The following is a 24438-nucleotide window of genomic DNA, read 5'->3' as shown; positions in this document are numbered from 1 at the left end:
TCAACTTCAAGTAAAGGCAGGCAAGAGGAGGTAGCAAGCCCTGCAGGTTAGAACAGGTATTTGGATTTAAAGAGTGAGTATTCCCTGTTCCAACTGCTCCTGGTCACTGAAATACAGCATGAATAGGTCTATGTATTAGTTTAGTGTGATCCACAGAAACAACCTAAACCAAAGTTGACATCTTTTATAAAGCAACCTGTAACTTAGAATATCTGTGGACTTTCTGAGGAGGTTCATTAGTCTAAAGTGAAAATTGTTAATCAAATAAAACGCTGAAGACATAACGTTCAGATACATAAACTATTGCTGCATAGAAAAAGGCATTACAGACTTTCCATGTCCACTACAGTAAGAGAACATTTAATGGCTTTAGACTGCAACAGGAGACAAGTAAAGGTTATTTATCCTTCTATTAACTATATAACCCTATGCCAGTCAATGTAATTAAATATCAGAATAAACTGCCCAAGGAGACTGGAATTTCATCAGGCAAGGCGTTCAAGAAAAGGTCTGGCAAACATCTGTCAAGAACAGAGTACAGCTTATTCTACTCTGGGGCAAATGGATGAACTGGATCTGCACTTCTCAACATTTAATGCATGCCTCACTGGAGGATGTAGTACCAAGGAAGAATTTTCTCTATCAACAAAACCATACTAGTGTGCCATGACGAGGAACACATTTTTAATCTGTTCAACAGAAACTGTCTTGGAAGGCTAACAAACAGTAGTCTGGAAAATTTCTTGATATCCCATTACAGCTCTATTGTCTGGTACCACTACAATCAATGACAATACACAAAAGGAGACAACAGTGCCATATAATCTAGCAGATGTACTAAGCCCTGGGAGAATAAGCATTCTTTTTCTGCCTATCAAAGATAATTACATACTGAAGCATGTTCTGCACAGTATTAAAATGGCTTTGGGCACTATTGTTGGACTCTTCTAAGATCAGAGTTAATTCTTACAAACCCCAAATGTGTTTCTCCTTTGGACCACACAGCTATCATTTACCTCCTCAGTTTTGGCCATGTAAGTTCTAAAGTATAAATTCAGATAAATTAAAATTTCATTATGTTCTTATGTTTATAAAATATCTCATGCAAACACTAAATGGTCTATCCGCTGTACATACTCTTACAATATTTTTATTTATTTTATGCTCCCAAGATGAGCAACTGAAATAAAAATACATGTACCCTATTAACAGGAATGTTATTCCTAATGATTTTTTTTAAGCTCTCAGAAGACCTGAACACATAGCTGATTCACATAGCTGTTTACTGGTTGCTAGAACAGCATAGTAAGCATTAACTTCCACTGGACAAATACAAAAGATTAAGTCTCGTCAATAACTTTACTACATTCCTCAGACAACAGCTCAGAGTGCACAATCAGTAAGAGCTAAACATTGTATCAACTACCAACAGAAACCCAAATCCTGCAAGTGTTTTTCCTTTTATCTTAATATATTAACCACTGCAATAGTCTTACACCATGTATTTAGGCCATTACAGTTTTTATTTTGAAAAGAACAATGAGGATTTTTTAGGGAGCAGTGTCCTTCAACATTACTGTTCATTTGTAAGATGCACTGTTTTGTATGAACATTATTTCACATTAGGCCTCCTCTGCCTACAATGCATCTATGAACACATAAGGGAACACCAATAATTACATTACCTGTCTTCTGTTCATTTACAGTCATACAGATTAAGCTCCACCAGTAGTTCAAATACAAAGTGGACACAGTAGCAATTAAGAGCAAGTTTACGAAGCAAAGTACAGAAGTGGTTTGACTGTACTACTATACAGAGAAAAAAAAGCCAAAGCTACATGAAAAACACAGTTAGAATGCATTTTTTGTACTAGGGACCACTGCAGTTATCTGAATGTAGAACACCCCAGGGTCTTTTCTTGCTACTGAAAGACACAGGCATCTCTGATGGCACAGTGAATGGTCGGTCACTCATTGGTTGTACGATACTGAGAAAAGTGTGAGAACAAGAGGTATTTTCCAGATTAATCACGACACTTCCCTATCAAAATGCCACTAAAGCAAAAGTTTTACTTTAGTATCCCTTTCAGCTGTAGCATCAGTACTTCCTTACATCAATTACATAAGGTTAACAAATCCATAACTTTTTCGTAAGAAACTCTAATGCTTCAAAGACTATTGTTTTTAAATTCACGGTTGCAAATATTTACATACTGAGAAAAATCCTTATTTGCTTTACAGAAATTTCCACTACTTCCTAAAGATATTTCATTTAAAATTATCACTGTTGATTTGGCCCAGTCAATCTCTACTTCAGAGTTTTATGTTTGTGTACGTAATACAGATTTGCCTTCATGATTTTCTGTTGTTCAAACTCAACTTTTACCCTATTGCCTGTTCAATTTTAAATAATTTTCTAGGCTGAATCCAAATGATTGCATTTCGGCAGTATTTTGTCTATTTTTTCTAATACAAGGGGAAAGATTGCAGATCATTCAAGGGCCAGCTAAACACTTCTGACAATTACTTGTCCATGTATTAGAGAACAGATCGTGTGACTGTTTAAGTGACTATTTAACATCTTAACCACGTATTCAGTTTTTCTCAAAATCTGACAAAAACAACTAAACTGTATTTATTATGCTAAAAAACTGAATACAGGAATATTCACTGCAACACTTAAATAATTCTGCAACTGTACTTAGGAGCTCCCATTTTCAATATTATATATCAATTTACATCATACAATCCACAAACTAAACCCTACATCATTCTGATCTCACATTATACATTGTGCCAAGTGGTTAGTGAGCAAGACTGAACATAACAGTGCAAGCAGTTTATCAGCTTACTTTTTAGTATCAATGTAATTAGTCCACCATTGTGATTCCATACCTACATCCTTGGTCAAACTTCCATCTTCTTCTAGACTTTAATTTTCACAGTAATCCTGCTTTCACTGGCATCTTAATCTCAAATACCAGGCAAGGTAGAATCTGACATTTGTCCATATTTCTAATTCCTGTACTGGTGATCAGTCTCAACAACAAACATTTCCTTGTTAGAGCAACCAGCTAAGGACAAACCTTCACTTGAACCAACATGAAAGTGAAAGGGTTTTACGTGACCATTAAAAAGAAAATATTGATTTACTCCTTTCTGTATCAAATGAAAATTTGCTGTATTTCCTGGTGGTTAAATAAATGATACCATGTTCACTCTGTTCCCTGGAAAGAGTTATTCATATCTTCATATGAATTCATATGAATTCTTCTTTAATGTTCTGGCAAAAAAGCTATACAACTCTGTTTCAGAAGATTACCTAACTTTGCAGAGATCGCAGGGTATGGGGGTTACATGGCTTAGCAGATGTAACTGCTACTGTTGCTAGCAGAGCAGGAACAGTTTATGGAGATCAGAGGCAGGAGATTACCAGAGAGGAAGGTGTCAAGACAACCCACAAATACTGAACTGGGCACGAGGGTCACTGCTAAGGCAGTTCCTTTGGCAGTGGTTGCAGATTCAACAGCCACTCTGGAAACTAGCACCATTTTTCTACAATGGCAGCAAGCAACAGGGAGAGGAGGTGAGGGGGAGTCAGAGGTGGAGAATGGAGGAGGAAAAGGGGCCTCACAAGTAAACTCTTTATTTTGATTTTTTTTTTTTTTTTTTAAACTCAGACTGCAGAGCAATTTTTATGTAAAAGTCAAAGCCTAGGAAGGAAGGAAGTAATCTGCACTATAAAAATCTGATAATCTATTTCTACACGTTCAAACCTCCAAACAAATGCATTCCAAGCATTTCAAGCCATACCTTTAGCAAAGAAACAGGGAAAAGGAAAACTTAAATTGGCACATTCCAGGAAACCCACTATTTTTGCTTTGATGAAAGTGAACAAAAGATGAAAATTCATTTTAACCTCTGTGTTATAGATTTTAAACTTTTTTTTAAATTATAAACACAAATAAAGCTTGAAAAACTTGACGTAAGTCAGTTTTCCTAGCATGAGCGGCTGTTGACTATGTGTTTGAGATTTTCCCATGTCAAAAGTTTTTTTCAGAAATATTGAAGTGTCAAGATAATATGCATTTATAAAGCCAGAAAATATTTTTTGGTTAAATAAATAACCTAAAATCTTTACAAAATGTAACCTATTTACAAGTGTATAAATAAAAAGGCAGTATTTAATACCACTAAATTTCACTGCAATAGCCTTCCTGTTCTGGCTGCTCGTAGGCCCCAGACATTCCCCCCTTTCCCAGTATTGAATGAGACTTCACTTAATTTGACCATATCCCAAAAAAGGACCAGAACAAAAAAAAAGAAAACCTAACATTTTTCCATCCCTTTACTAGTAAGCCGATTTCCTTTCCCCATTTTACTCCGCTATCTTCCTCTTCTTATCTAAGTAGTTCATCACAGCTGGCAAAAACAACTACCTTTGCCTCACTTTACTGGGACCCATAAAGCAAACTAGGAAGAGACTAAAAAGTCTAAAGTTTTCTATAAACGTTTTCGGAAGATAAACAGTTTGAAGTAGATGCTGGATCTTCTAATCTTTTCCTATTTTCTAATCTCTTCCTGTCTTATGTTCATTCATTAAGTGGTCTTACAGAGAATACAGACTTCAACAAAATAGTAACAGTAAGCACGACCACATGCGCGCACACACACACACAAGCTCCTTTTCCAGAGAAGACAGTTTCAAACATCATTTGGAAGATAAATGGATTCTCTCTCCTTAGGGCAATATACAACTCATCATTCACAATGCAGAATATTATTCTACCTTCTGTTATTCATTAGTACTACAGATAAACTTGTTGTCTACTGTACAAGTGTACTAGGCAGACAAAACTGAGAATGGGTTATTTGCAACTTGGCTACAGAAGTTTGAAAATGATGGGATACTTCACATTTATAAACAACAAGCCACCCTTCAGTATTACTGGAGCTCCCATATTCCTTCACTCTTGAACACTCAAAAATAGATTGTACAATTTTTAAAGTGGACTTCCTTGTACAGGAATTACTCTTAACCCTTCTGCAGCATTTGGCTTTCAAGTCCTCCTAACAGAGGGAATAAGTCCCTGTGTTACAAAGGAATATAAGAAAATTGTGTTTTTTCGTTCATCTGTGCTCTGTCACAGGCCTTCAGAAATGTTTCATGTGTTTGTTACAGAGAGTAAGACACTGTAAAATTAAATGAAACATGAATCGTTGTTCTTGTGAGTGTATAGAGACTTCATATGATGTAAGATATGGAAACTATGCACTAATTTAATTTACATCAAATAAACCCAATGCATCCAGCTTCCTTCTGAATTAAGTTGCAAGTTACAATAAAAGGCATAAATTCTGTTCCCTAGTTTAATTTACAGTTAAAGCCATGTAAAAACTTACACTGCACTTAAGATGTCAGAATACAGATTCATATTTATTTCCTCCCATTACAGCAACAAAAATCGTGATAGAACACATGCTCTTCATTTCACTGCAATTAAATGGATGTGAATGTAATTTTGTTACCTTTCTTGCAGTTGGTTTTTCCACCATGGTGCTATCACTGTCAGAATTTTCAACTTGAACTGCTTTTGTAGACCCAAATTTGGGCATTTTACAGCTGTTTAGCTAGCTGTATCTTCTATCAGTCGGTTCATGGTGTGTCTGAAAAACAAACAAACAAACAACATTACATAAATATACACACTGCAGTGTCATTTCAGGACAAACGTTGTTACTGCAGATAGTAGCAGAGCTGAACAGTACCCCAAAATACAACCTCCAAAAAGACGATGACCAATGACACCCAAGTTCCAAGCATCCCACTCATCTGCAGCTCAAACCTTGGGGTGAAAACCCAAAAGGTCTAACATTGCTACTACCAGGGACAGTGCCATCAGAAAACCAAGTCAGTTGCTGAACTGTCTCATCCTTCTAACTTGCCTCTTTGGCAGACTTAACACTTTCAGGTATTTGATGGCTCATTGGTTCAGTATCTCGCTTCACTGTTTAGGTAATAAGACTGGGAAGATGCACAAGATCATTTCTAGCAACATTATGAAGAGAAATTAAGCTTTCTAGCCTGGGAAACTGAAATATTGTCTACCCAAAATATTATGAAAAGAAAGTCAAATCTTGATGATTTGCTATCCTTTCTGTTGGAACAAGAGATACATATTAGAAGAAAAATCTTCTAAAGCTTAGACCAGGAACTAGAAACCTTAATTTCCCATGTCTAGCAAATTAATTACATAAGCCATCGCTATATATATGTATATAAAGCTCTAAGAGCTCTGTGGTGTTTCATCTCCAGGATACACCAAATATACACCAAATAAGTGTCATTGCAGACTCACATAATGGAAGAGGTCCGACTTGCCTCTTCCACAGAATGAGAGCCACTCTTCTTGTAAGAGTGCCTGAGAAGAAAGATCACGTGAAAAGTAAAACTACATTTGACATCACTTCAAAGCTGGTGACATTTTATGGGTCTTTTTGAATTGATGTATAATATTACAAATATTTATGTGATCACAGTAACTGTAGTAATCTTATGCCTCAGCTAGATGTCGTTTCAGGTGTGACACTTCTATTGTTGCTTTACAGTTAAGATTTTGGGATCATCGCGTAGCAAATTTGTTGCTGTTATAGGACCAGGGCCACTGTTTCGGTTTGGCACAGGTAACTGACAACAGAGACTGGTATTTTCTCTTTGGCAGATGACTGAGAAAAAACTGTTTTGCAGACTAGAGCTGACACATAAAACTTGCATATTCAAGCAAATTTCTACATACCACCCACCCATCCATCCCCCACAAGACCTAAACTATGGGAAATTCCCTTAGAGAATACTTGGCTAAGATTAATACAAAAATAAGATTGCATACAACAAAGTAACATCTTACTTTCTTATTCTTCCAGAACAGGAGGGGAAGAACAAAAGGGGAAGGAAAGTTCAGAATGCTCAATCCTGAAGTCAGAAAATTAGGAAATGCTGCACTAAGGTCTGCTCTTTTTCCCCCTTTCCCCCACACCTGAGCTTTGGGTTTGGGGGTTTTTTTGGTTTTGTTTCTTTTTTTTTTTAACATTAACCACAAGCTTATGAAAAGAGGAAGAGCTTAATTCTGAACTGTCTCACATACAATAACCTCAATCTTGTCTCCACTATGATACAAGATACAATATTGTGAAATTCCTACTGTTCTACTCTTACCCGAGACAAAAGAAACATTAGCATATTCCCTTCATTTATGTAGTGTCAATAGGATTTATGCAGCCCTACTGATACAGAAAGTAATTGTTGATTTTTAATGGACATCAAAGCACACGGTTATTTGCCTTTTCTTTTTATTTCCTTTTCGTAACAGTTGCAGGAAGAAAAAAGGTTATTGGTGCAATGGAGAGTACTCCAGAATGAGTTTCCTGTAGTTTACAAAAATATTTCTTAATCCTAAAAGAAGCGACAAGTTAGTATCTTCACAGATGACTACTGTGCTGATTACACCAGAGTATTACCATAGCAGCAAACATCTCTGTCATAAAACTGCTTTTGCTCAGTTAGCCTCTCAAATCCTAAGTTTATTTGCAACAATTGTCATTGTATATATCATCACGATTACAACTACTTTAAAACAGATCAACATGTGAAAGTTACCTTTGTTATTTTAATCAAAGTATTTCTCACTGCACATGCTGCTGTTTTCTTTCCTTTCTTTTTTTCTGCTACTTGACTCCCTAAAACTACCTCCATTCCTGCTTTGCTTCTCTTGCTTTCCTGGTTCGCCATGCCATTCCCTATACCTTTCTGGTACTGACAGTAAGGAGCCCAACTTCATGAGCTTAGTGAAATTTATTAGCTTAGGCTTGCTCCAGTCTTCTTATTTGCCTCACCAGTAGGGGCTAAACCACATTAACTGAACAAGAGTTCCTCCTTCACAAAAGGCCCAGCCTCCCTGCATGTCCTTTCAAGTCCTACTGAACAGAAATAGTTTATTTTTAAAAATGGTAGACCAAAAAAAAAGGTATTGTATAGGGGTAAGAGGATGATGAAAACATTTCCAAAATAAATTTAAATTAAAGGTATTTTTAAATAATACAGTTAGCACAAATCTAAGTAAATATATAAATATAAGTAAATGAAATGACAACAGCATAGGATTTTTCCATTTTCTTACACACATGATCAAAATTAAATGTGAATTCATTCAATTGTTGACCCCAAGTCAATTATGTTTTGAAGAGAAAACTGCTTTGTAAGTACACTAAAAGTGAATATCACATACTGGATTATCACAGCAGAACCTTCCCAACTATCGTACTGACACATTGCAGTATTTCCATTAAGTGTTTTATGTACCAGGTTGCTATTTCACAATCCCTGTGTGAAATACTTTTCAGACAGACATAAATGCTTCAAATATTTGAGAAAAAAAAAAATTTTCATAAAGGGTAGATTTTTTTATTTCATAAGATACCACTACGGTCCAGAAGTGTAAGCAAACTATTCAACCCATGATCACATAATATATATTACAATAAATTCTGAAGAAGTGATTTTACCGACATTTTAACTTTATTTCTGTTTGCCTGCATTTAAGTGCCATTTCAACTCATGCTCTGAATACAGTCAACAAACATTTGCGTTCAAAGTGAAAATGTAGAACATTACTAGCAGGTTCTTCCAGGGAAACCTAGATCTGTCTGCTTTGAGTTTCATTCGGGGCTGTTTCTAATGCAATTACTGGTTTATTAGGCAGTCTTGATGGCATATTTCAAATCACCAGAACCCTAAATTAAAAGTTAAAACTCTTTACATTCAAATTATTCTCCTCTGTCACAACAAGCAGCACCATCACTTTTCATCTGACAAACAGGCACAGCTCTGTTTTTTCTTTACCAAACTCATCTACTTCATGCTTTCAATAAAACAAAGAATCTGCTTCTTACTGAAGAACTTCTCTGCATGTAACAAAATCAGATATTTTGATTTTATGTTTGGACGTCTTTCCGGCACATTCATTATCAGTTATCAACATCCTATTATTTGAAATACTGTTAAACTTTTCTCTCAATCATTTTTCACCTAAAGGAACTAAAAATCTCTATTTTCTCCTTAAAGTAACAAAGGTATGAATTTTGACAGTTCTACAGGCAGTGATATAAAAAGCTAGGATTATTTCATTAAAAAATCCACCCCAAAAACCAAACAAAAAACCCCAACCAACCACCAGAATTTCAGATATAGCTAGTTACAGAAAATTAGGCATATAATAAATCTCTAATACAAACAAGTTACTGTATTAATTTGTATAAGCTTACATCTAGCACTAATGAAAGGGCATGCCTTCACCTATGTAAAAAAACAAGAATTCATGCAGTACTCAAACTGTGCTGCTGCCACTGTCATTCAATCCCTTTATATGAGTTTTTGCTTTCAGCCCAGTCCCCTGAGAAACCGAGGCCCATGTGTTTGTTACATGCATATGTATGATTCACCAATGACTTTCAAGCCTGTAGATGGATTTTCTTTAAATTTGACAGCAGAGAAAAGTTTTCATATATATTAAGCACTCACAAATTTAATGGAAGAAGGTGGCTGATGGATAATAATGATGATGATAACAATAACAACAACAACAATAATAGTAATAGTCATCGTTTTCCCCAAGGGAGTTTGAATATGAGCTTCATGCCATATTGCATCTAAGAAAACTCCACCCAAGATGGCCGTTACAAACCACTTTCCTTCTTTTCCCCTAGTCAACAGGTGAAGTTTCTGTTGAGACCTGCAACGTTACCACAGCCAATCAACCATAAGACATCAAACTGTAAGAAATTAAGCATCACTAGCTCTAGTGCTCAGAGAACTACTTGTTTCCTTTCTGGTTTACAATGCATGCTTACCTTCTTATTCCTGCATGTCTTCCTCATAATACATGCAGCAAAACGTTACACGATGCTTAGGGAAGGTTTTCTTTGGTAGCCCTGTTGTACAGTTCATCTTGAAGGTTAGCTGACTGCTATTATAGCAAATCAATGGGGCACAAGACTGAACTTTTATGAGAATATTAGTAGTTAATGGGTTAATTCCAAAGATATTGCATTTATCCTTGAGCTCTAGAATGCGTTTGCATTTAAAAAGCAGGGGATCTAGCATAAGGCAATCTTCTCAACTACCTCTGTTCTTCTATATTTCCCATATCTTATTTCATCTGTGGAGGAAAAAAAAAAAAAAGAAAAAAAAAGAAAAATACCCCTCTCTTCCAACAGGGATTTACTCCAGACAGGGAAACAGTGAATCGACTGTACAAAATTTCTGCTATAAATATTTGACAGGAGTACTTCAGAATGTTTTGCTAAAATTAAACTTATGAAAATGACAGCTAAGACTCCATCTACTTTAGCAGGAAGTACAGAATTATCAAGAGCAGATCTGTAGAGTGGAACAGCTGGTAACAAAAATTCAGAATTTACCCTAATCACATTTAGCAGTTTTGCTCTGGACTATTTCTAGTGCCATCCCATGTACTAAACACACATTAAAGGCTGGAGAACATTCAGCACATTCCTGAACACATCTCTCAGATTAAAACAGGAGGAATCAAGCTCCGGAGCCACCGCATAGAGCAAACTGAAATACAGTGAGGAGAAATAAGGATAGTCAATCTAAAGGTACGCTCCTGATTCAAACTAAGACACTGACATTGATTTCCTCATCGTGACCTCCTCCCTCCTACGCCCAAGACTTCATCTCCTCTAATTTTATTTAGAAATTACTGGTATGATCTAGCTCTCAAAGCTATTAAGGGTCTATTATGGAAAGGAAAAAAGAAGTTGGTGGATGAGTATGAGAGAGAGACATCTAAGAATAGCTGAACTGAGGGAAAGGCAGGCAAAAGCCAACATTACATATTCTGTTCAGAGAAAGCCAGCTGGCCAACCCGTATGTACATACTGGCTAATTAAGAAATATGTAGGTAGCTCACGCCTAGCCATGCCAAATGTTATCTGTATTCTGGTGGGAGTGTCAAAGGCAGCTGAGGTTAATGCACTGACAGAAAGTGAATGGGTATAGTACAAAGGACCAAAATCCACAGAAAACTGGGCTTTTAAAATACTGTAAGGAGCACAGTTTAAGCAAAAAGATGTTCATTTAACTAAGTTTAACACTCCGGGTTCTTTTTTTCTTCTTATCAGAAAAGTGCAAATGACTTCAGTATTTTATTTCACAATAAAAGCACCCTTCAGCAAACAAATTAGAGAAGTGATTTCTTTCCACAAGAAAGGATAACAAACTGTAGCATTATTAGTGCTAAATGAAATGTTGTGATGGGAGATGTAGCGGCATTGTCAATTTTTTTTTTCTTCTTTCAGAAGTCAGTGCTTCTATACAGGTAGTTACCCAAGCATAACCTACTGCTATACATGGTCAGACTGCAACATGTGTTACCAGATCAGCATCTACCTTTTCACCTACAGTGTTCAATAAGAAAAAAGGGCTCAAGATGGAACAAGAGATTATTTGGGATATTTTGGCTAGAGGCTGGGGACACGCTAAGAGGTATAAGACCAGGAATTTGGGACTGTAGGGAAAGACACCATTCAGGTACAACATGCAGTAGGAGGGTAGCAAAGTCCAGTAGTACAGAGCTAGGCTTTTCTGGCTTGGGAATTTAAACACCACATGTATAAAAAGAACATCTATATTTTTACCTGGTATTTCGCACACAGAAGTATGCCTGTGAGAAGTAAAGCTTCAGATTAGCTAAATGAGAGAATGTGACTGTGATGAGGAAGCAGCAGAGAGAGAAACTTGAGAGGACAGGTAAGAATGGATTGTGTTACGGACAAAAGCACAAGAGACTCCATGATCAACACACAAGAACTTTTGCCCCAGAACATGGGGCACAAACCAAAATTCTTTAGTTTTGCCATTTCTGTGGCCCATCTCCTTTTAGTTTTAATGGAGAATGACAAGCTTACTACTGCAGTCAGTTTTCCATTAGCTCCTCATACAGACATACTTATAGAAATGAAGTCTTAAACACTGTTGCTGTCTCATGAGAATGTCAAAATGATGGTAAAGGATGGGACATTACCGAGGGCATGCACTTAAAAATCTCATTAGAACATTATACAAAATACTGTTCTGAAATGCCAAAATTTCGGAGTTACTGTAGCCACAAAAATACTAGTCTTTGTACCAAGGTCTTCACTGCAGAGGACTGTATAAACAGAGATACTCTATAACAATTGCAGCAATTTATTTGATCTTTACAAGGAAGACAATGAAAGGGCTATTAAAGGCTTCATTTGAGCAAAAATAGTTTTAGGTTTCTTGTGCAGAGTCTTATGAAAACAGCGTTACATGAATCCCCCAAAAACACTTCCTCCCAATCATTTAGCAACCAGGGGTGCTGCTGGAGTCCAGCATGCATGTTACTGCTAAGTAGGATTACTGAACAACTTAACTCCCAGGGTACTAAAGTCCAAGTTGAATAGGTAGGAGATCTATATAATAAGCCTTTTTTTCCAAAAGCTGATAATACATTAGACATATGCAGCTATAATGGACTAAATATAAACTGCAGTACATCCCTACTGGCAAGCCTGCCTCCTGCTGCAGGCTAGAAGCATATTGTCCTTTACAAGCTTAAAGGAAAACACATTTTGTATAAGAAAACATGAAATAGGAGGCTATTTCTGTATGTTATCCTATTTAAGACTAAATTTTTACCATCACTACTTCCTTGATGTGGTGTACACTAAAATACCATCAAATACAATGAACAGAACAATCTACCAGGCACTTTTTGCCCTGCACTCCATGGTGTCTCATTGTACTTGCAATTCAATTCTCTAGCAGTAACCAGCAAACAAATTAGTAAATACTACTGGCTTTAGGTAGCACACCAATTTAGTATGCTGGAGAGAACAGTGTCTGAATGATACATGCAGTGGCTTTTACAGATGAAAGGTGACAAGTACATTTTTATATGGAAAATATTCACAAGCTCTTTTCACATGATTGCAACAGTTCAGTTCATGCAGATTCCAGTGTCAGAGTTATGATGAAAGAACTGAGGTCCAACACAGTCTCAAACTAACAGTGACTAAGGTAACAGCCTGTTGCGGTATTAAGTGCAAATGCAGTACCCAGCATGGACATGAGTCACAAATTTGGCAGAGTTTACAGCATTTGACAATTAAAATATGACACAACACTTTTGGTCCAGAAGTGAGGAATTCTTTTTTATTACAATTTTCCTTTAAGATCTGCACAATACTTGAGATGACTTTGTGGCTAGAACATGCAACACTAAGATCATTTCTACTCCTTTCTTCACTATACCTATGGTGCAACCTCAGAAAAAGTGCCTTACCCCTCCCCTGCAGCGATTCCCCCTACCAGATTTTAGAAGAAAACGAAACAACAGCCTAACATAAACACACCTTTCAGAAATATATGCCATGAGATAACTTGCATATGTGTATTTCATAGCCTCCTCAGATCCTAGCTAATGTATGGAATGGACTACTAGACTTGCTGTCCTATCAGAGAGTATTTCTACATTTTAATTTTAAATGTTTAGATACTTGAGATACAAACATATAAGGACCACACAGATTTTTCTGTAATAAGAAAAATAAAATATTTGAACCCCGTTTCATAAAGGTGTCTTTGAACAGTGAAATAGGAATGGGCAGTGACTACTCATAATCTCCAGAACAGCTTTTAATATACTCTGAAATACCTACTCATCACATGCCAGACTACACTACACAGGACTAGGATGAAGTCCCTAAAAAACAGCTGACACTCAGGCAGCAAGAAAGATTTTCCAATACTTCAGCTGGAACTCACCACTACTTGCTACCAAAATAAAGGACGTATCTCATAGTCTAGGAATTTCTACTAGGAAGAGCAAAAAATCAGAGGACTTACAACTCTTTCCTATGCAGAAAACAAACAAGACTCTTTGTGGGAGTTTTGTTGCACTTGCCTATATAGGACTTTGGGCTCCTACCCAGAACACCTTCAAATCACTGTTTTAAGGGCCTGAGTTTACCGGTGCTTGGTTTCAAGTGTCAAGTTCCATATATTTCACAATACTCTTCAATTTATTTTCCGTGCTAATAGTAGCACCTAGATTTGTCAATCTCTTTCTAACAAATACGCTCTATTAAAGAGCATGACTGAATCTGTAGTTTTCTGATTGAATTTTAGTAAGGTGCTTTTTTACACACACACACCCCCCACCCCCCCTTTTTTTTTTTTTTTTCAAACTAAACACACGCTTACCAAAGAGCACAAGGACTTCATTGCTCATAGAATTAAAGAATAGTTGAGGTTAAGGGACATCTGGAGGTCATCTAAGTCCCTCAGTTATCTAGTCAGTCAGACATTTTCAGCTGTCGTTGTACCTTACATAGACCAGGTGGAGTTTGTTACTTGATAAGGAAAAAAAACAGTACAGAAACCATGGAAAATACAAACCTTCCTACTCTTGACTAACTGTAGGCACCTATAAATCATGCAGCAGTGTTTTACAAGCAGCACACTGTGGAATAAGACAAAAACTTTGGCCTAAAATTTCATTTACAAAATCTTACTTACTGATTGAAAATACCACACACCAATATGCCTCTAAGATGTGTTGCATGGATTGACTTGAATTTTAAAGGTACTACTGGTTTATAAATTACAGATAGATCACGCTTCAATAACAGCTGTATCTGAGCAAGAGATGGCTCCTCTTCCATGTCACAGCTCATCATCAGAAATACACCTGCACTTCTTTCTGTAATGTTTTCTCGCAACTACACTTAAAATAAATGTCAAACAACTAAGGACTGAAACTCTTATTGCAGTACCGTTGGACATTTCTCACCTCACACACTTTTAACTAAAACTGCAAAATCTACCTGTCAGAATGAAATCAACACACTGGCACTGATTTGCTTCTGAAAGTAAAACCAAAACAAGACAAAACAAATAAGATTTTTAGGGTATCTTACAACTCTGATTTTATTTATACTTCCTTGATCATGATCAAGCGATATATTCATTTGCTGAACATTCCTTTCAAGCTAGTTTAGTCCTTAATGCTCCTGCTGAAATGTTTTAAGTAGCACTCAAGGCAAAAAGTGGACTTCAACTTTCTGTGATCATTCTTGCTACTGGGAAGAGCAAATTCTCATAGCAAGTGAAGAAACTTGCTTCTGTTGCTGTGTGAAAATTTTTTGACAACCTGGTGAAGTTCTGAGGAATCACTGACCAGAAACGTACGCAGCAAGTGGCTTCACTTGCTTCCAAAGAATTTATTTGTCACTCATACCACAATTCCCTGCTATTTCAGCTTGCCTTGATTTCTACCTTCTTAAAGAAAAGGGAATGTCTACGACACTTTTTTTTTTTTTTAAATTTTACAAAACATCCTAAATAAAAAGGAGGACCTATCCTGGACAACACCACAGAACTTACTATTCATAAATCAAAACTGGGAATAATAAGGCTTAGATGACTCCTCCCTTCACAGACATTAATTTATTTTCACAATACTGCTGGAAGATGAGAATGCATTATTTCTTTCATTTTACAGATGGCGACTTAAGTTCACAGAAATAATGAAGTCAGGAGTTTGACCAATTTGCCATATCCATAACACATGATGGACTTTATTTTTCAGATTATTTCACATTAGACAGTACCTTACACTTGGTTAGAGCATAGCTACTAGACACTTCAGTTTCAACTTCTGCAAGCAACAATTCCTCCCTACACTGCTGAAGGAAAATGTGAAACAGTCTCAAAGCAGTTATCCGCAAGCAAGGAAAACACTTGGCAAATGCTCATAAAAAGCCTGTATCTTACACGAATTCCAAAACAGACTGAAATTTGGTAATTTTCAGGGTCAGTATTCAACTTTCTTCAACATGGGACCCTCTTTTCTCTTCCCACAACCTCCTCCTAAGTTAGAGAACTTATACCAACTCCTGCAATAGGACTCCTCTTGGAGCAGTATCCTGGACTACACAATTGTAATTTATCCCCAGAGATCCATCCGGCTCATTACTTTAAGTGAAGTCCCAACCAAAACCCATCAACTCGTGATCCCACCCTGCTATCTGCAGAAAGGCAAATGAGCAGTGCTACTCTAATATATGGCAGACGGCATTTCTGATGCAGCAGAAAATAAAGGTTAGTGACACTGTAGTATACAGCAAGAAGGCATGCAAATACAGACAAGAAGCACTCGTTTCACTTCTTTTGCAACACACTCCCATTCCCTTCCTTTACTTTCTCTAAAGTTTCCAGTCTCACAGATTCTGAGATCCTCCCACTGCAAATGTCATTCCACACATCAAGATTATGAAAAAAATCAAAGCAGTTTGTTGGTATCAGACTTCTAAACTCACATGGAATTAATTACTGTTTATGTCTTGCCAAGGCACTGAAAAAAAATCATAAAAACTAACATTTTGTCAAAGTATCCTTACAGGTGCTATGCCAAACAATCTAGTCTTGCTTGGCATATAAGAGCTAAAAATTATTAACAGAACATAACAGAGGAAAAGAAACAAAAGGATCCCAGCTATCTATAAGTGACCTTTAATGTTCTTCCACATAGATACCTGAACATGGAAAAACTGAAGAAAATGAGTGTGCTAGGCTCTACTTCTACTTTAACACCTCACAGTAGTATACTAAAGTCCAAGTATCTAAAAAGGTGTCACTTTCAAAGGACAGGACACTCTCCAAGAATCAGTTAGATTAATGGACCCAAAACCTGGGTAAACCTATCTGTATCAAGCCCCATGCAAAAGACAACACCAAAAGACTGACTCCAAAAGACCCTGTAAGGTGCTGAGAAAAGGTATGAAACAAAGGAAGTAGGGAGGGCATGAATTCTTTCCCAGTTGACTAGAACATCTCCTAGGACACTGAACTCCTTCCTGACTTTTTTTTTTTTTAGTGACTTCTTTTTTTTTTTTTAAAGATGCTATGGGAATTAATTTGTTTACATAACGTGGTTTAGGGTGAAAAACAATGCTGACAAACATGGCCTAAACTGACAGGGTGCCACAACCCTGAAAACAGGCGAGTAGGGAAGATGGCGCTTGGCAACCTGGGATCCCCAAAGAAGATTTGATATAAACAGACAGCTGAAACACGGAAACATTGAATGAGATGGTACCTGAAGGAACAAAAAGTAAGATCAAATACTATGATTTCTTCACTTTTCTTTTTAAACAAAAATAGTTTCACAAGTCTGAAATCCTAAATGTTAGTTGTTTAATAAAATAAACACACAGGGACAAGAAATGTCTTTACAACAGGTACTCTCTGATTTACACCTCAATCATACAGATATTTCAATTCAGAATAAACTTTCAGAACAGAAGTCCTACCGGCTTAAGATTACAGAATTATCCATTATTTCAGAGAAGTCTTTGGAGGGCTGTGGGCTTGCTTAATAGTGAAGCATGTGGACTGGATACATATATTACAAACGAACTTGCAAAAACATAGCCTTAATTAATAATTTTCACAATAGGATTGGAAAAATGCTAGTTTTTCTGGAAAAGCATAAAACAGTAGGACATTTCATATCACAATGGCATCCCAGATTGTACAAGAATGGCAGAATCTTCATCAATAAGCCAGTATTATCTTGCAAAAAAGGAAGATCATTCTATCACCAGTATCTATTTTCTCATATAACTTCCTCTTAATACCCAAGAAAAGTGCTGCATTCAAAGCATTTAAATTAATATTTTATGACAAAACTAATTTTACATTAAACAGCTTAAATTACCAAAGCTGAAAGTTTGTGGCACTTGCAATGTAAACCAGATGGCATTTTTATCAGAGAATGGTTAGGAATTATTTAAAAGCAGAAAATCCTCCCTGATTCCAAGAGACTTGTGTTGAAGCTTCTTTTTATGCATCACATCCCCTGCCCCAAACTGGGAGGGACAAGACATAAGAAACAAACGTTTAAATATAAGGTTATCTCCTGGCATTAGCAACAAATGGAAACAAACAAAAAAAAGCATTGCCCTTCCCCAAAATAGTGATAAACCTGCCTTCCAGAAGTCAGACACTGACACCTATTTCAGTGTGGCAGGAATGGCTCCCACATAGTTGACAAGGGGCATCATTCCTTCTGAAACACATATACTATTTCTACAGCATTCCTCCATATGGGCTAGTAAGGAACAGCAACCAGTACCAGAATTCAGTGTGAATCTGAAGGATGTTTGTCAGTATTGTCTTATTCTCAAGTGCCTTTCTCTACTGTCAGATTAACCCTTTGTCTTTTCATGGAAGATACTAGAATTAGTTTTTACATATGGCTGGCTGTTCTACAAGGAAGCACTGGAAAGAAACAAACAGAATGATGAGGGTACAAATACAACTGGTTGAATAAATAATTGTTTTTCTCCTTGAAAGGAATTCTGCAAGATCAAAAATATTATTAAGTTTCTTTTCAGACATTATTAATGTTCAAATGACAATTTCTGAAAAAATACTCATTAATATTTATGCTTCAGCTACTTTTCATATTTCTCCTTTGGCAGCAGAAAATAAGGTCGTTTCACTTTCAGTTTCTCACTCACAAGCTTACTCTGAGTTGCAGGCACTGGAAGAGACTTTAAGTTCTAGTACAAACAACGTAGAGAAGACATACATGTATTTGTCTTTCTAAAAAAAATACGAGAAACTGCAGTTTTAATAAGCGAAATGAAGCACAAAGAAGTCTTACTTATGCAACTAGTGTCATTTAAATTAAAAAAAAAGACTTAATTAAGAACCTGTATAGCAGAACTTAGAATGCACTACAGCTTTACAAGACTACCACACACAGGCAGTACAAGAAGAATGCATCCTTTGACTATTAAAAATAAAATTAGTCAGGAAAAACACATTACCTACAACACCTGGAAAAAAGTTCTATTCCACATTTGAAAGAAAAAAAACAGTTTTACAATTTACCATGCCTTCAGCAACAGGTTAAGCAAGGAATCCCAACAGACTAACTAAAATTAGAACTTAACATTTTGCTCACACTACTGGGGTGAATTCCAGGTTCAACTGGTCTTGACTATAAGCAATCTGCTCTAGCTAACCCTGCTCTGAGCAGGGGGTGGACTAGACGACCTCCAGAGGTGCCTTCTGATCTCAACTAGTCTATGATTCTGTTCCATGAATTAGAAATGCAGATGTTCTTTACCTCAACAGCAGCATGTCTACTGGCAGTTCTCTCCTCTTGCTGATACGTTCACCATATGAAAAGGTTTAAGTCTTCTATATTCTTCAGCAACTCACGCTACGTAGTCAGGACACCATTTATTCTAACAAAGACTTACACAGGTGGCTAGAAGAACCTGTGTAGCTTGTAAGTACTGATGTCACACTCAAATCATACCATTAAGACAGATGCGTAGAATACAAACATCATATTCCTACTTAGGGACATACCTAGCTGTTGAAACAAACATTTACATGGAAAAACAACCTCACCTCTTTACTCTGAGAATCAGACATACATAAGCTTCCAGAGTGCCTGAAGGGATGCCCCTTTATTCTGGATAGCCTCTCAAAATAAAGGAGGTTCTTGATCCTATAAAGAGGAAACCTATTCTGGGAAAGAAAAGAAAGTGTCATGCTTGCCCAAGAACTCTGGCTCTTAGGAGCCAAAGACTCTTACTGCAAAATCCATTAGTCCTCCCTTTTAATCTACATGTCTAAAAACTTTTATGTTCACACGTGCTTCCTCTTGAGTCTTTTTTAGGATGAGCTACGGGTTCAAAGGAAGCACCTGCATAGATGTTTAGCATAACATGATACTCCCTTTAAGCTAAATGGAGAAGTGGAGTTGTAAACTTCAGTTTTGATCTACTGGTTATTCCTTAAAGATGTAACTAAGTAGATCTTTGTCAACTAAGAAAGACTATTCTATTAGCAGAGTGCCTACCAAAGAAAAACTTAAAAGCCTTTCTATCGGTACTTTGCCAAACTTAAGACAAGCAAGCCTATTGCCAATTAAGATTAAATTCCTTCTACAGGAATCTACATCCCCCCTGGAAACCTTCTAAAGATCTGCAAGACAAGAGATTTCAAATCTACTCTATACACTATTACTAGAACCTCAGTAATTTCTATGTAAATCTTCATAAGCTAATGATAATTTGCCAACCTGAAAACAAGAAAACCCACAACTTATCTGCAGCACTGCCAGAAGGAACATAACCTAAAACCATGCAAATGCCCTTCATGGGATAAAAGCAGATGAACTGCCAACACCTACTCACAGTCCTTCAACTTTAGCAGGATTCACTGTGGGTAAAACAGTGTGCTTGAGTGCTACCGTTCATGCGTAAGACCTAAAGTAGCAGATGCTGGGAAAAAAGCAAGCTTCTGAGTAGGCTTACATACAGGTCTCCAACTGGTTCAGAGGTTTTTGTCCTGGCTAAATTGTGAAGACATGCAAAATATTCAACAGCCTTTGTTGCCACCTCTTGGCCATCACCACATATCACAAAAGTAGCAGAACAAAATCATATGCCAGTTCCTTTATGGAAATAACTTCTCTTTGGGGGAAAAGAGATAGTGAGGGAACAGATGAAGTGGAAACAGAGAACAGAGAATAACCAGAATAGTTTGCATACAAGTATAACTATTTAGAGCTGTAAAACTAGTGAGTACTGCAATTAACCTTCATTAATGTTTTACTACCTCATCTGGAGAATTGAAGGGACTGGAAAGCAAAGAACCAGTTATTTTCAAGACAAAAGACTGTATGTTTATTATATTTAAAAAGGGTAATACAGTTGTCAAGACACCTGGCCCTTCTTCAAGTCAGAAAACGAATGGATTACCATTATCCACACTGGAAAGAGAATATCACTAAATGAACTTTCCATTTTCCCTTTACCATTAAACAGTAGAAGCCAGACACCTATTAAGTAGGACTAATACAAAAGGCTTGGAAAGAGAAAGGAAACTATAGGAAATGTCTTCACATAATTAAGCTCATTTCTGCTGTCATCAAGCAATGGAACCTTCTAAGATTTCTACTGCAACAGTACTCCTGGAAACGCAAGGTGTTACTTGATTTGTGTTGCATTTAATACCTTCTGAAGCTCAGAGAGGGGAAAAAAAGTGCTTTCTACCTCTGGTGTTTTTCCACCTCATGAATGCAAGACACAGGACGAGAATAAAGTCATTCCAATATTCTCCACCTCTACCAGGCTACTGGCAAGTAGAAAGCACATGACAAGAGCAGGGAAGTCTTCCTCCTCTGCTTGCATTTTTTTTTTGCCTCTAATACAGCTCATAATTCTAACATTGCTAATGGCTTTTCCTAGCCTAAACCAGTGTAAAACCAATCCTCTTGTGATACTATCATTACCTAGTGCACTCTGAGTAGCAGACATGAAACTGAAGAGTTTATTCATTTGTTGCTTGCTAAAGATAAAAGCAGTTGCAGCAATATAAGGATGCTTTGTCAGATCCAGGGACCAAAGTAAGATCCAAACCCAAAGTAAGCCAAGGCAAAGTCACACTCTCAAGGCTTCAAGTCTCTCTTTAAATGAATATTTAGGTTTTATCCAAGGTGGCAATAAAGGTCCTCAACTGCATAGTTAAGATACAAAGTATGGCTTCCCATGCTTATGGAGGAACTTCCTAAGACTTCTCTAGGTTCTGCAATAATAATGAACTGGTAAGAAAAAAACTAAAGTTAGCAGGGCTCTGACTTGTTATTCTGCTAATAAAACTATTCAGTGTCATAACAAAAAATGCAAGACAGAGTTTGTGCTAATATTTATTTCATACCATCTGTCACTGGAGTCTAAGTAGAGTCTAATGATGTAGTTAAAAAAATATAGTCTGATTTGGAGACTAAATGACCAATCAACATTTATACTACTCCATCTGCAATAGAACATGGAGAAGAAGAAACAACAGTCATGCCCAGCCCACCTCTTCATAAGATAAGATCCAAAAAATGTCAGAATTAAGTTGTTCTGAGTGTGTATATTAACAGCGTGGTACCAGGTTAATCAGTACATATTTTGTGACCAATAGTTTTTTCCAATTTTAAAGAGGACCAACTATGCTAGTCTTCCAGATAATTTCATCAGCCTAAGATCATCTAAATCAGTTCAACAAATAGAATTTGTTTTCATATATCTGTATGCCCAATACTGAAGAAGTTGTTCTAGCTCAGCCATTTCTATGTGACCGTATTTCCACCAAAGGATACCCAAGACTTTTCGATCTAGTTAAGTTAAAGCTGCAAGAGTTCATGGGGTTTGTAGCAATTTAAACAGACACCTAATGGTGCAAAGAAGCTGCTATTTGAGACTATGTTTGATTGCCTCTAATTAATAAACGCAGGTATTCAATTTTCAGTATACACTTTTAATCCTAAAGTAAGTGGTAACATAGTAGTACCCCCTGCAACTAATACCAAACAAACATTGAAGCTTCATACAAGCACTCATTCAGCCTGCTTATTAAAAGACTTTTTCCTCAGAGAAGTTACCGGTTGTGCAAGCCTGCTAGAAGAAACCATAAATGAACTTAAGTTTGTTGCACAGAGCTTGCCTTCTTACACAACATCTGTCCTAAGCTTTGCCATCCGTAGTATTCAGAGTTCCAAGAATAATTTTGAATAATCCTCTGGGTGGGAGAAGAACACACAAAGACATGGCAACGGAAAGGCAGAAATCCTTATATCTGAAAAACTGAGCTGTCATCTTTGCAGAAGAACCAAAGACTCTCTGATCAACTGTCTGCACTCAGTGATTACTAGAGAAAAGCCAGGAAATTAGAAAAGGGACTCGCATACTGTACACCAAAAAACTGACATCACCACAAGAATGCCCCCACAGTCTTCTGGGTGCCGAGAAAAACATTAGCACTCCTTGATACTTTAGCTTACAAGACAAATACAGGAAAGTCGAAGTATTAAGAAGACGGGGGGGAAAAAAAAAAAAAAAGACACAGATAGTCAATGGGTTTATCATTACCTTCCCAATGAAGTATTCTGCTATACCTCAAACCCTGAAATTTTATTTGAACAGTTTCTCAGGCTTGCACAGAAACCTACTGATTTCACACAGGGTGAGATTAAGGTCCCCAGCTGATCAAGTCACAAGGTTAGCCAAGAGTCTGAGTTTCCATCTGAAGAATGAAGAAAAGCATGTGACACCCAACATCTGCACAAGCCTCAAATAATAAGAACAGGTGAAATGCCCTGACATCTCACATCATTTTGAAGATCTATTACTCTAGGGACAATTACCCACTGAACTATAAGCAGAGAATTACAGTGGAAGAAGGAAAGAAACCACAGGATGCTTAGCTCTGCAGCTGCACAGCACCTGTGAGTACCTCACCATATGCCTACCTAGAGTAACTAAGATATGACAACCAAGCTGCCATCAACTTGCATACTGAAAAACAGCAAAACCCTTGCTGCTTCAAAACTCGAGCAGAAGTGCCCCCACCTCCAAATCACAAAATGTCAATAAGAGTGAATTATTTTAATAAAAGTTAATGATTTCTTATAGACATGATGATCTCACCCCTTCCCAGCGTTCCAAGATTAAACAGTTTTTTCCTGGAACTTAAGTATATTTGGACTGTTCCACATCTGTCTGATAGCTTTTTGTTCCTGTAAGCATCAGAACTTACTCACTTGTCTTCATTAAAGAGCTGCTTTATTCCATAAACTACCTTATAATTCAGAGGTATAAAACTCAGATTTTCCTCCACATTACATGGCCTGCAGAAGAAAGGCACAGAACACAGTGACAGTGTCCAGGCAATTTCCACAAGACGTCTAGCTGGTAATACTGGTGTTAAACTACTCATTTTGTTGGGGAATTTAAATTTAAAAAAAAAAAATTAAAAATCCTTTCATTTCTTATCAGCTACACAGTCCTTAAAAAAAAAAAAAAAAAAAAAGACTGAATATTAGCAAAGGTACCTGGAGCATCTGGCTAGAACTAGCATGAAGAACTGTGCAACTGAGCCTGGCATTCTCTCATTTCTTGTCCTTCCTTTGTTGCCTAGTGTCACCTGTGCTGTGCGAGTCACTGTGCTCCACCTCAGCAGCGGTTGCCTCGTACTGGCAGACCAAGCAGCTGAACGAATTATTCTGCAAAACAACCGGGCACCCTTCAGCCTTTAACAGAAGACGCCAGAAACGCCTCACCCGCTCGCCCCGGCTCTCGGTTTTACGCGGGCAAGCTACCCCGGCGGGACGGCACGGCCGAAATCGGCGGAGCAACTCCCGAGGCTGCAGGGAGCTGCCGAAATTCCCGAAACGGAGGCGGGGAGGCGGGGCGTGAGTGCATGTGTGTGTACACCGCCATGCCGCGCTCGGCACCCGCGCCCCGGCCGCCCGTGCAGCCCCC

General features: G+C 37.3%; 1 protein-coding gene across 9 annotated transcripts in view; it reads right to left on the bottom strand.

The window, feature by feature from the left end:
* Positions 1 to 24177, bottom strand: part of ANKRD12 (ankyrin repeat domain 12) — a 68919-nt gene extending 44742 nt beyond the window's left edge. For 3 of the 9 annotated variants that reach the window (XR_775454.1, XM_010584816.1, XM_010584823.1), the window contains exons 1-4: positions 24009 to 24177; positions 23047 to 23200; positions 22622 to 22696; positions 5530 to 5667 (exon numbers count right to left, since the gene is read on the bottom strand). Coding sequence is in view for 7 of the 9 variants with exons in the window: in XM_010584816.1 (XP_010583118.1) it covers positions 5530 to 5616 (87 nt within the window). In the remaining 2 variants the exon portion in view is untranslated. Of the gene's footprint in view, positions 1 to 5529; positions 5668 to 14305; positions 14419 to 22204; positions 22308 to 22621; positions 22697 to 23046; positions 23201 to 24008 lie in introns of those variants that run through there. The other 6 variants (XM_010584818.1, XM_010584817.1, XM_010584821.1 and 3 more) reach the window with 6 other exon arrangements.
* Positions 24178 to 24438: the final 261 nt, after the last annotated feature.

This window comes from Haliaeetus leucocephalus, unplaced genomic scaffold (assembly GCF_000737465.1).
Source record: "Haliaeetus leucocephalus isolate CR32 unplaced genomic scaffold, Haliaeetus_leucocephalus-4.0 Scaffold1007, whole genome shotgun sequence".
Classification (NCBI taxonomy): domain Eukaryota; kingdom Metazoa; phylum Chordata; class Aves; order Accipitriformes; family Accipitridae; genus Haliaeetus; species Haliaeetus leucocephalus.
The sequence above is the reverse complement of the archived record's forward strand: the minus strand, read 5'-3'. Positions and strand labels throughout refer to the sequence as shown.